The sequence below is a fragment of the Sabethes cyaneus genome, chromosome 1 (genome assembly GCF_943734655.1).
Source record: "Sabethes cyaneus chromosome 1, idSabCyanKW18_F2, whole genome shotgun sequence".
In the NCBI taxonomy this organism is placed as follows: Eukaryota; Metazoa; Arthropoda; class Insecta; order Diptera; family Culicidae; genus Sabethes; species Sabethes cyaneus.
Genome location: NC_071353.1, coordinates 16,741,847 through 16,755,455, shown reverse-complemented (window position 1 = coordinate 16,755,455; position 13,609 = coordinate 16,741,847). Strand labels below are relative to the sequence as shown.

The window sequence follows — 13,609 nt, the reverse complement described above, 5'->3', positions numbered from 1 at the left end:
AACTTTTACATCTCTAGAATTTTAGACTTCTATACTTTTAGACCTCTAGACTCCTTGACTTTTAGACCTCTTGACTTTTAGACCTCTTGCCTTTTTGAATTAGACTTCTTGACTTTTAGATCTCTAGACTTTCTGACCTCTAGACTCTTACTTTTAGACTTTTAAACTTCTTAACTTTCAGACATCTAGATTTTCAGACTTCTAGGCTTAGAGCTCTAACTTTCAGTCATCTAGACTTTAATATCTTTAGACTTAGACCTCTAGACTTGTAGACTTCTAAACTTTTAGACCTTTAGACTTAGAACTCTGACTTTTAGACTTCTTACCTTTTAGACCCCTTGCGTTTTTGACCTTTAGGCTTAGACCTCTTGATTTTTAGATCTCTAGACTTTTAGACCTCTAGACTTTCAGACCTCTAGACTTTCAGACCTCTAGGCTACCTCTTGATTTTAAAACCTCGTCTTTTCTTTTCTTTCATCAAACTATAACTTATCGTTAACGTTTCAGCTTACTATATTCAGCCATCCTCATAACTAATTTATTTGTAATTTGAATTTTATGCCAGCATTGTTAATTGTACTTTCTCTCCAAATAAATTAGTTCTGAGGATGGCTGAATAGAGTCAGTGATGGTAAAAACTCAAAATCTCAAAACTCATCAAAAATCAAAAACCACTGTGAATCATACCAGCTTGATCCTATGCAGAAAAAAATCACGCGTGAGTTTTTCTGTTTTCATAGTGCGAAGCACAAAACTCACACATATTTCTTCCCGCTTGATCACATTCTGCTTTGCTTCAACTACTACCCAGAGCTATGCACATATACATTCAAATTCCTTGTTGAACAGCATAGGTATTCTCTCGTGCGATACGTAGCTGTGAGTGAGCGTGAGGGAATAAATCTCTAAATAAAACGCAAAGTTAAACTAAAACGCACATTTAAATTACATGTTTATCTAATCCCTATTAGGCTTGTTACTTTCTAGTTAAGAAAATGTCGATTCCCGCGAAAGAAAAATGTAAATTCCGCCACTATGTTTGCCATCTTAATTCATGAATATGTGTTGCATTTTTCGCTGCTGATGTTTTCTCTGACGGTAGATTCTCTTTTGCTCTCTGGTTCGTTGTATGAAATGCCACCTGTGGAAGAATTAGGCAGAATGCTCACAGCTGAATTTGGTTCACATCGCATAGCAACAGAGACATCGCGTATAATAGCGAGAGAAATTCATATGTGAGTTTGGCGCTTGTGATCAAGGTTGAAATTTCATGTGTTTGAAATCTCATTAAGTTTTTTGCTGCTATGAATTTTTCAATACGTAAACGTTACGTGTAACGTTAACGGTAAGTTATAATTTAATGGTTTTGGTTTCATCGAGAGAAATCAGTTTAAATCCGAAAAGAATAACGTACGGTGATTCAAGAAGATCACAACCTCGTCTTTTAGCCTTCCAGTTGACCCCAGTGACTATAAAAGTCATGCATAAAGCATGTAGAAGTCACTTAGACTTTTGGGCCTCTGTACCTCCGATCTTTGAGACCTTTACTATTTTAGGTATCCAGATTTTTAGATTCTGTAAATTTGGCTATCGAAAAACAATAAGGAATAATTAAAAACTTGAAATATAATTGCTAAACGTGGAAACAAGAATCCTAATATAGAATAATGGAAAGGTAATGACTGTAAATACAATTCTAATAAAAACAAATTGGAAAGTGATAAAATTAAATGAAATGAAAATTTTTCGATATGCTGGCCAAAAATTTATTGGGATGTTCAATGGCAGGTGGTATTCCATCTCCTGTTGTTCCGGCCGGATGTTTTACTGCTCTAAGCTACTGCTGCACCCTTATTTCAGGTAGTTTAATATCTAATTTTACACTCATTCTCCCAATTCTACCTTTCCACACAGGCACCACACACTTGTCTCGACGAGGACATTATTTTTTGTATGATTACTCTTCGTTTCTGCGATCGAGAAGATGGACTGTTATCACATTTGACCCTACGATAAAATTGAACCTTGTCGTGGTGTAGGGCTAATCAGTAAATAAACAGCGGTCACGTTTACTGCTGCATGTGGGTATACGTCAAAATACTTTTGAGATTTCAAGTGGAACTCGGAGTAAAAATTTACCAAATGTGATTGTTGCGTTGTTCAGAATGTGCTCTTATTACATTTAAGAATAAGGCCAGTTCGGGGATCTCTGATAATTAATAGATGAATGTTTCTGGGGTTCATCCCTATTTATCAAAGCTATCACAAATATTTCCGAACAATGTCAGAATGATTGGGTCGGCCTGGGGCTTTGGGTTAGTAAAGGGATGTAAGCGGGATACCAAACCTGGTTTGGGTGCCGAAGGAGCATTCTACAATGATTACGGGCAATAATAGAGGTGCTAAGGTAGTAGATGGGAAAATTAAATCAATTCTTATACTATTTTACATTTAATTCACAATGGTGTTTCTAGCGGTCGCTATTCGGGGTCTGGCGACGGATTTCCGTAATAAATACTGCGCTAGCTGCCGCCCTGCTGGCTTCGAGGTACGATGCTGGTCTGACGGGCCAGTCGTCGTATGTTCGAGTCTCGGTTTGGCGGTGCTGCTGGATGGAGTCAGTAGGTTTTTTGCACTGACCCCATGGCTGTCCTGTGCTCTGATAGCCTTCCGCGACATCTGTCGATAAGCAAGGATCGAGTCTTAGAAAGACGTTTAAGCCCACAGCTTTACTGCACCAGCTCTTTGGTCTCGAGGGTTGGAAGACGGGTGCGTCTCTATATTTTAAAGCTTCTGTCGACTACCGCAAACGTCCAGGTTGTGCTGCGCTCAATTTACTTTGTATCTTGGGACAGTGCATAAATGCTGGGGGGATGAAAGATTAAATTTGCCCTGATAAGTTGCTAACCACTAATGCTCCGAAATTTGTTTTTCCTATTAGTTCATTTGTGATTGTTTGTGTTGGAAAATTAACAGTGGGCGCGCGGTAGAGGACTGGTGTTAGGCGAGGCTGACGAATCCTCCACTTCTTCACTATACTACATTTTACAACTTATGTAGTACAAAAAGTCCAGGGTAGAGCACATTTACAAATTCGATTTATCATTTCTCTTCTCATCATCATCATCATTATCACCATCATCGTCATCATCATCATTATATTTAAAATATGACATTCCGGCCTTTGGCAGAGAGATCTTAGAGTCAGTTAGTGGAGTCCGCGCAGGGCTGGAACGTCTCCACCTGCGGGCATAAGCGTGACGGCTATGCTTGGGGCTCTACTTGTGTTTTAGTGAGCGACATTACCTGTCTCGTCAGGTAGAACTGATGTTTGAGGTCTCTCTGACACTTTGTTGGCATCACAAAAGGGCCCAGCGCAGAGTTTTATTCGCTATTAGGTGACCAGTTGGATAATCCAAGAAAAAGACAAACAAAAAAGATTACTCTTCGTTTCTGCCGTCGAGAAGATAGACTGTTATCTACTCGTGATAGAAACAGGCAGTCTGTTGCCGGACGTCGCTCCGGCAAAGGCCCAAACACAATGCATACGAATTTTACTACGTTGCGGAAATTTGACAGAAAACCCATGGAAAAACTGCCAAATTGCCGCAACGTAGTAAAATCCGTATGCATTGTGTCTGGGCCTTAAGTTTAGTAATTTACCACCACCGACTGTGTTTTTTTTGTACTCTACGCGTCAGGAAGTATCTTCTTGGCGGCGGAAACAAAGGGCAATCATACAAACAATGATGTCCTCGCCACGGTATTTGTGTGGTGCGTGTGAGGAATGATAGTATTGGGAGAATAAGAACAAAGTTAGATATGAGATAACCTAAAAAATTATAAAAGAATATTAGATTACCCGAAAGAGCGCAGGTTGGAATTCCACCAGTCATTGAACTACCCAATATATTTTTGGCCACTGTATCAGACGACTGAAGATTAAAGACGACTAAAGACTAAATACGACTGAAGACTACAGATGACCAAAGACTAAAGACGACTAAAACCTAAAGACGACTAAAAACTAAAGATGACTAAAGACGACTAAAGACTAAAGACTAAAGACTAAAGACTAAAGACGACTAAAGACTAAAGCAAATTTGACAAAGCAGTGTATGGGACAATTGTAGAATCAATTATTATCTACAGTTTTGCTGTATCTTTTGTAGTTACGGCGCTACAATGCTAGTAACTTGTGAATGACTAAATGAACGTTCACTTAGTCACTAAAGGGCTACTAGCATTGTAGCACCGTAAATACAAAAGATACAGCAATACTTTATTCAGAAAAGTTGTAGATAATAACTAGTTCTACAAATGTTCAATCGTCCCATATATAACTTTTCCAAATTCTGCATGACTGAGACGGTACTGTCAAATGAATGTGAATTGAGTCAAAGTGATTGTTCCATCCCTGCTTAAGACTAAAGACTACTAAAGTCTGAATACGACTAAAGACGACTGAAGACTAAAGACGAGTAAAGATTCAAGACAACTAAAGATCAAAGATAATTAAAAACTAAAAACGACTACAGACTAAACACTAAAGACGACTAAAGACGACTGAAAACTAAAGACGACTAAAGATTGAAAACTAAAGGCGACTTAAGACTTTAGACGACTTAAGATTAAAGATGACTAAAGACAACTAAAAACTGAAGATGACTAAAGACTAAAAACGAATAAAAGCTAAAGATGACTAAAGACGAAAGACGACTAAAGATTAAAGACTAAAGATGAGTAAAGACCAAAGACGACTAAAGTTAAAAACAACTAAAGATTATAGACGGCTAAAGACTAAACACGAATAAAGACTAAAACGACTAAAGACTAAAAACTAAAAATCATGGAATTTAGAATTGCTGAATGTAGAGTTGATAAGGAAGAGTGAAGAATAAAGTATAAATAATAAGGAATAAAGAATCTATACCTATAAAAATGGATTTCTGTCTGTCTGTCTATCCGTATGTTCGTTATAGAATCGAAAACTACTGAACCGATCGGCGTGAAAATTTACATGTAAGGGTTTTTGGGGCCGGGGACGGTTCTTATGATGATTAGAGACCCCTCCCCCCACTAAGAGAGGGAGCTCCCATACAAACTCGAGAACTAATTAAACAAATGGAAAAAAATTTGGCATGTGGGTGTTTTAGGAGACAAGAGTTTTTTCGATGGTGAATCGGGACCCCTGGCTTCTTTAGGAGGAAGGATCATGACCCCTTCCTCCTTCAAGAGAAAGGGGTCCCACACAAATGAAATACAAATTTTCTCATAACTCGAGAACTAATCAAGCAAATGGAACCAAATTTGACATGTGGGGGATTTTAGAGGCATGAATTTATTTTATGATGGTTTGAGACCCCTCACCCCTGTGGTAGGGGGACTCTCTACAAATGAAAAAGAAATGTTTGCGTAACTTAAAAACTGATCGAATACGAGAAATTTTAAACTCTTCCATAAAACATTAGTCAATAACAAGACCACCAGAAACTACCTATAGTAACACTAGATGACTCAGGGCGAGACAGGCGCAGGTCGCGAGTGTTATGATTTATGTGCAGCACAGTTTCATTTTTGGCAATACGAAGTTTGTCGAGTCAGCTAGTTTGAGATAAATAAGAAAACAAAATTACAAGAACGTGTAAAAAATAGAAATAAAGATAACAAAGAATGCAAGATGAAGAATATACAAAATGAAGAATGAAGAGTGAAGAATGAAGAACGAAGGGTGAAGAGTGAAGACTAAACTAAAGACTAAAGACTAAAGACTAAAGACTAAAGACTAAAGACTAAAGACTAAAGACTAAAGACTAAAGACTAAAGACTAAAGACTAAAGACTAAAGACTAAAGACTAAAGACTAAAGACTAAAGACTAAAGACTAAAGACTAAAGACTAAAGACTAAAGACTAAAGACTAAAGACTACAGACTACAGACTACAGACTACAGACTACAGACTACAGACTACAGACTACAGACTACAGACTACAGACTACAGACTACAGACTACAGACTACAGACTACAGACTACAGACTACAGACTACAGACTACAGACTACAGACTACAGACTACAGACTACAGACTACAGACTACAGACTACAGACTACAGACTACAGACTACAGACTACAGACTACAGACTACAGACTACAGACTACAGACTACAGACTACAGACTACAGACTACAGACTACAGACTACAGACTACAGACTACAGACTACAGACTACAGGCTACAGGCTACAGACTACAGACTACAGACTACAGACTACAGACTTAAGACTTAAGACTTAAGACTAAAGATGACTAAAGAAAAGACCAAAGCCATTATCTCTCGAAACCGCGCTGCCGGAATAGGGTGAGCTGGATGAAGCGCCTTTTGAGAATTGTTGGAATGCCGTGAAAACAGCCGTTAACAGCGTAGCGGAGAACGTCCTAGGCCGTGTGGCACCAAATCGACGTAACGAATGGTTTGACGAGGAGTGCCAGTAGATATTGGATGAGAAGAACGCAGCGCGGATACAAAAAAACTGCGTATAGCAACCCGTCAGAATGTGGAGCGATACAAACAGAAGCGGAGACAGCAAACCCGACTCTTCCAGGAGAAGAAGCGCCACCAGGAGGAGAAGGATTGCGAAGAACTCGAACAGCTGTATCGCTTTCACGACACATGGAAGTTCTATCAAAGACTCTATAAATCTGGCAAAGGCTTTGTGCCGTGAGCCGAAATGTGCCGAAATAAGGTGGAGGTATCTTGACAGACGATCATGCGGTGATCAAAAGGTGAAAGCAGCACTACGATGAACACTTGAATGACGTGCAGCTAGAAGACCATGTTACTGGAGGAAGTGACCTTATTGGTGCAGCAAGCAACAGAGATGTGTCACCCCCGTCGATAAGTGTAGTTAAAGAAGCCATCCAACGGCCAATGGCCAATAGATTTTTGGGAAATTATCAGGCCGGCTTCATGGAGGGTCGGTCTACAACGGACCAAATCTTCACCTTTCGGCAGATCCTCCAGAAGTGCCGCGAATTCCGAGTCCTTATGCATCACCTGTTCATCGATTTCAAAGCCACATATGATAGTGTAAACCGACAAGAGCTATGGAAAATTTTGGACAAAAACGACTTTCCGCGTAAGCTTACTAGACTTGTCTCGGCTACGATGGATGGAGTCCAGTGCTGTGTGAGAATCTCGGTTGGTTGATTGATTGATGTTCTTTCATGCCTGCTATTCAACATTGCACTTGAAGATGTTATAGGACGAGCGGCGATCGAAATGCGGGGCACGATTTTCAACAAATCCAGTCAATCTGCTTTGCTGACGACGAGGATGCTGGCGGAAGAACATTTGAGGCGGTGGAAGATCAGTACACCAGAGTAAAACGCGAAGCAGAGAAGATTGGGTTTGAAGAGACCGAGCGCGGCAGGGTCCGCTTGGACAGTACCGTGGGAATCGACGGGGATGACTTTAAGGTAGTCGACGAGTTCATATACCTTGACTCACTGGCAGCAGAGGACAATAATACTAATTAGACCATGCGCACTGCTAGAAGTGGACCTACGAGAACCTACGAGAAGAACCATCTTTGGTGGCGTGCAAGAGAACGGTGCATGGAGGCGAAAAAATGAACCACGAGCTCGCGTATCTCTACGACGAACCCAGTATTCAGAAAGTGGTTCAAGCTGGACGGATACGTTGGGCAGGACGTGCTGCTAGAACAACTATCCTGCAAAAATAGTTTTCGCATCGTATTCGGTAGGAACAACACGAAGAGGGGCACAGTGAGCGAGGTGGCGAGGGATTAGGTGGCGCGAGATCTGGAGAGCACTGGAGACCAGCTGCCATGGATCGAAATAAACGGAGAAATTATGAATTATGAATGAAGAGTGAAGAATAAAGAATAACAAATATAGAATAACGAATAAAGAGTCAAGATTCAAAAGTCACGAGTCAAGAGTCAAGAGTCAAGAGTCAAGAGTCAAGAGTCAAGAGTCAAGAGTCAAGAGTCAAGAGTCAAGAGTCAAGAGTCAAGAGTCAAGAGTCAAGAGTCAAGAGTCAAGAGTCAAGAGTCAAGAGTCAAGAGTCAAGAGTCAAGAGTCAAGAGTCAAGAGTCAAGAGTCAAGAGTCAAGAGTCAAGAGTCAAGAGTCAAGAGTCAAGAGTCAAGAGTCAAGAGTCAAGAGTCAAGAGTCAAGAGTCAAGAGTCAAGAGTCAAGAGTCAAGAGTCAAGAGTCAAGAGTCAAGAGTCAAGAGTCAAGAGTCAAGAGTCAAGAGTCAAGAGTCAAGAGTCAAGAGTCAAGAGTCAAGAGTCAAGAGTCAAGAGTCAAGAGTCAAGAGTCAAGAGTCAAGAGTCAAGAGTCAAGAGTCAAGAGTCAAGAGTCAAGAGTCAAGAGTCAAGAGTCAAGAGTCAAGAGTCAAGAGTCAAGAGTCAAGAGTCAAGAGTCAAGAGTCAAGAGTCAAGAGTCAAGAGTCAAGAGTCAAGAGTCAAGAGTCAAGAGTCAAGAGTCAAGAGTCAAGAGTCAAGAGGCAAGAGTCAAGAGTCAAGAGTCAAGAGTCAAGAGTCAAGAGTCAAGAGTCACGAGTCGAGAGTCGAGAGTCAAGAGTCGAAAATCAAGAGTCAAGAGTCAAGAATCAAGAATCAAAAATCAAAAATCAAAAATCAAAAATCAAAAATCAAAAATCAAAAATCAAAAATCAAGAGTCAAGAATCAAGAATCAAGAATCAAAAATCAAAAATTAAAAATTAAAAATCAAGAATCAAGAATCAAGAATCAAGAATCAAGAATCAAGAATCAAGAATCAAGAATCAAGAATCAAGAATCAAGAATCAAGAATCAAGAATCAAGAATAGGGAAGGGAACTTATCCAATGTTTTTTTTGTTTTCTTACAGGGAGCCGGTCGAGTGGCTTTCTCGAATCAACAAAGCTACATTGCCGCAATTTCCGCTCGGTTCGTACAGTTGCAGCATGGCGACATTGACAAGCGAGTCGAAGTGAAACCGTACGTACTGGACGATCAGATGTGCGACGAGTGCCAGGGTCAGCGCTGCGGTGGCAAGTTTGCACCGTTCTTCTGCGCCAACGTTACCTGTCTACAGGTAGGTGTCGTTCTTTGCCATTTTTCCTTCGAGAGATATTCGCTCACTTTCATTTTTTTTCTTGGGAATTCTGTAGTATTACTGCGAACACTGCTGGGCCCATATTCATTCGCGCTCTGGCCGTGAGTATCACAAGCCCCTCGTTAAGGAGGGTGCGGACCGGCCCCGGGCAGTGCCCTTCCGCTGGTGTTAACGCCAGCCACCACGATCAATATCGACTGCAGCGGGAAGGACAGCACAAACTGCCTTCGGAAACGCGTCGTCGACAAGATCGAGCCACAATAGTCACCACCAACAACAGCAACATCCTGGCGGCCAACATCATCACCACCAATCGTTGGCTGGCAGCACTGCCACCGGTTCAACAATCGGCGCCAGCTTTCACGGTTTCGGACAATCCGGAACCTCCAACTATGTACCCCCTCCTCCGTCATTTCCCTGGACGAACAGCAGCTCGGCTAACACGCTAACGGCTAACGGTCTCGGAATCAGCGGCAAACCGAGGCATCATCTGAACCGTGGGATTACGACGTCTGGGGGATTTCTAGCTCCTCCTCCGGCACGATACAATGCCGGCAGCTCAAGCGGTTGTGGAAGCAGCAACGGCTCCAGCGCTGGTGGTGGGGGTGGTGCTATGGGGCTCATCTGTAGTAGCGGCAGCAGCAGTCCTTCCTCGATTCGCTGCAGTAGTTCGATTGATCAGGCCCTGGCGGCCAACAAGAATAAAGAAGACATTATTAAGCAGCATCAACGGAAGATGCAACAGCAACAGCTCTCGATGACGGCAGCCACCGGTGGTGGTGGTGGCGGCGGCACAATCGGGAACTAAATCGTGTTTTGCAAAGAGGCGAGTTTTTGTAACCTTAAATAGTACGATTTTCTACTTTCTACTTATAGACGATTAGAGATAGTTTAATGAAACCAAACCCGTAATACAAGATAGGAGGTGTGTTTTTTATAAGTAACTTTCGCCGAATCATATTAGCTAAAAAGGGAAAACAAGAAGTATTATATTACTAGTTGAAGTCGAGAGGTTTGAATTTGAGAGTAACGGATAGCAGGACATCAGGTAATAAATCAAACTTCTACGATGTCGATTAATCAGACAGTTTGATCCATAGCCTGTAGGGGAAAACCGACGGAAGAGAGGAAACTGTTTATAATTCGTTCACTTTTTGTATTGAGATGCTTTTTCGTTAACTTTTTGTACGAAACTAAACAAAAACAATATTGAATATCTATTAGTAGAAATTGTACAGCGCTCCTGGTTGGGAGATAGTTTGAAAGCAACATACTAAACAAAACTATCACTGTGAATACTAAAACTCGATCCGACAACCAAACATTCATACAAAAGACGAGGTAATATCTGTAAATAAGTTAGAAAAAGAAAAGACGCGCGCGCCAGTTGCTGAACAAGAGGAGTAATCAAAAAAGTCATTGAAATCCGTTTTTGTGATAGGTATTTTCGTACATTACTGATACTCTTCGGGCAGAAATAGGCTTAAATAAATGTTCATACATTAGGTACGGCCATATATATATTTATACATATATGTAATGGCCTAAACGCTATGGATACGTGTTTGGCTGTGGGATGGGAATTCGATTGAGATTTCCCCTGTTGAGCCGAAAGCGCAGTCCGTTATGTTTGGGCTTTGGCGGTTGCATCATCATGCTTCTTATGTAATAAAATGTGTTTTCCTGACGACTTACAGTAAGCGAGTGATTGAATAGTGAGTTTTCTTTCAAAACGGTTAGCTAATTTTTATACGCCTAGCCAAATTTTGTTGTTCTTTTATTGTTATCTAACTGTGTATCAAATCGCTGTTGTTATGTGCAATATTATTATCCGCCTGATGTTTTTTGTTGGATTACCGGACCGTACTACTGATGCTGTTTTGTTAACTAGAAGAAGAAAACAATCTTGATATAGATTACAGTATGTAAATAGGAAAGATGAAAAAGAAAACTATCAACGATAGTGCGATGTCTCTGCAAAACGGCTCTTTGCTGGCTGACAGATGATAATTAACTCTGTAATAGAAGGTACTTGTTATAAACCATACAATACGCATAAATCAGACTTTAGATAGAGAAAACCAAAAAGGAAAACTAGACAAAGACCACCAAAATCTGCGATATATTAGAGGAAAATTGGCCCCAAATGCATCAAGACAAGAGGACCTGAACAAATAGATAAACATCCCTGGCTCTGATTTTAGTTTGGGTGGTTTTAATTTCATAATATTGTTTTTTGTTTCTATTGCAAAACCACCACCGTATCGACAGAACAGAAGCAGTTGATCGCAACTTTCCAACAAAGTCCTAGTTCTACTGTTCCACTATTTTTAAGACCTTTAGCGAACGGACATTGCGAAGCATAGGTCTTTACTAGGTAGCAGATTGCACTGATCAACCTTAAGCTTACTTTGCTTAATGTAGATTTTCTATTGGTGGACGGTTAGATAGAAGAATGGACATTTAATGAAAATTACACATACACACACAAACAATACACATATATATTGCTAAAAATCAGATAAACAATTTAACAATAACATAGAGAAGATAAAGAAACAATCGTAATACAAAAATAACTCTCTGCGAAATGCAAACAGAACAAAAACAAACATTGTAAACTAATCTCGTACTTACAGAAAATGAAGCAAAAAAAAACAAATATGACAAAGAAGAGGCAAACATGTTTTAATCAGAATAGTCAATATTTCTATTTTTATAGCAATCGAACCGGTTAGGGGCAAACCGGAGTTAATAAGTGAACTCTCCATCCTTGACACGGAAACGAAGAACAGAATAATCTAGCTAACTGTGTTGTATTTGATTTCAACGCATTCAATCCCATAAATAACGTGGAACCATTTTGCAATCGTAATCTTCCAACTAGCTAAAAGAAAAATTAAAAACAAAAGATACAAACAAACACAACACACAAAAGGAACGAACGAACGCATGTAAATGAATAAACTAGTATGAGTTTATGGACACAAGTCTGACGGCCCTTTTGTGGTCGCATTGGTCGCGCATTGGTTCGTAGAATGTTTTACTATCACTGTCTAAGGTCCAAGCTTACTTGAACTGTCGTCTAATTTAAACATTTTTGAACCACTACCGTGAAGATTCCATTCCGTTGGGTATGAAATGTTGCCCAAACTGCCGCAAGTTTTCTTACTTGTACGAAGATTTTTCTTTTCGAATGTTGCGTTTGATATTGAAAAAGTTTAGTTGTAGAGAAAATCGAAGAAAAAAAAACTATTATCAGGCAAGCGTGTCGTACGAGCCATCATCGCGCGGTGACAACTTGGGAATCTTAGATAAACTACAAAGCTGACCCTTCAAAGCAAAACTTGCCTTTAGGAAAAGTCGCTTGAGATTCCATCAAACAACGGACAGTTCCGCTATTCTTTTTATTTCTAACGGAATATTCACAAAAAATGCTTTAAAATTAAAGCAGCCATATGCAGTCTTCTACGCAAAAACGGCACATAAAGTCAAACAAATAATAATAATTCGTGTTTCAAGGTTTCACCCAAAAAGAGTATAGTTTTGCTAACGATTATTATGCAGTTCGATTCGGTATCAAATCGATTCTAGCGACACAGAAGAACAAAAAGAAAAAAAGGAAAGATAAGAAAGGAAACCTAAAACAAACACAATGATATTTTTTCCCGAAACCAACATACCGGTAGAAACTTTTCCAAAGTAGAAACGATTTTTAGATATGTGTTCATCATCGAGTAGCTATTTCAAATGCGAACGAGTAAGAGAAGTTTATCACAAAAGTTTATATATTTTTAATCAACATTCGAATTACTCACACAAACGCTAACAAAGACACACATTTTCAAAAGCAGAAAATAATCATAATTACGAGGAGCAAAGAAAACGGAAGATGGACGCAAGTCTAATAGAACAAATGAAAAATCCAAAAAAAAAACATAGCAATGCGAACATAGTAATCCGTACTCTTCTAGTACAAAACAAAAAAAATGAGAAAAATCTATCAGTAGATAAATTGAATTTTCCTACTTTTAAACTGTGCTTATTTTGTAATTCTACCGAAACCGATTCTTCGGTGAATCGGCGAACAGCAACGAGAGAGAAAAAGAGAGCATGTCACAAGACCACGAACACAAAACGAATGCTTTCGTACCTGAGAAAAAGAAAAGCGGAAAGAAGAGGCATGCGTGGGAGGGGCCGTCAAGAATGCCCCTCCCCCAAGGTGCATATATTTTTCTAAGCAAAAAAACCGATCCGATCTGGAAGCTCACGCGCTGCTGTCCTGCCTGGTCACTGGTCAGCGAACGAGCTAACTGCAGTGGGCCGATGTTCGTTAAGTTTTGGCGTTTCAGCCAAAGTTTCGTTGATTTCCGGTTCTGTTCTACTCGGAAGCTATACCGTAGTTTGTGGTGTAAAGCTGAGGAAATACAAAACAAACGAAAAAAAAAACAAATGGAAGAGTTCGCTAGAGCGTATCTTTCCTCTCCA

At 40.0% G+C, this 13,609-nt stretch overlaps 1 protein-coding gene across 1 annotated transcript in view; it reads left to right on the top strand.

Moving 5' to 3' along the window:
- Window positions 1-9,307, top strand: part of LOC128732596 (translational regulator orb2) — a 414,401-nt gene extending 405,094 nt beyond the window's left edge. Inside the window, exons 8-9 of the mRNA XM_053825875.1 lie at window positions 8,894-9,100; window positions 9,177-9,307. Coding sequence (XP_053681850.1) covers window positions 8,894-9,100; window positions 9,177-9,293 — 324 coding nt within the window. The 3' untranslated portion in view covers window positions 9,294-9,307. The remainder of the gene's footprint in view (window positions 1-8,893; window positions 9,101-9,176) is intronic.
- Window positions 9,308-13,609: the final 4,302 nt, after the last annotated feature.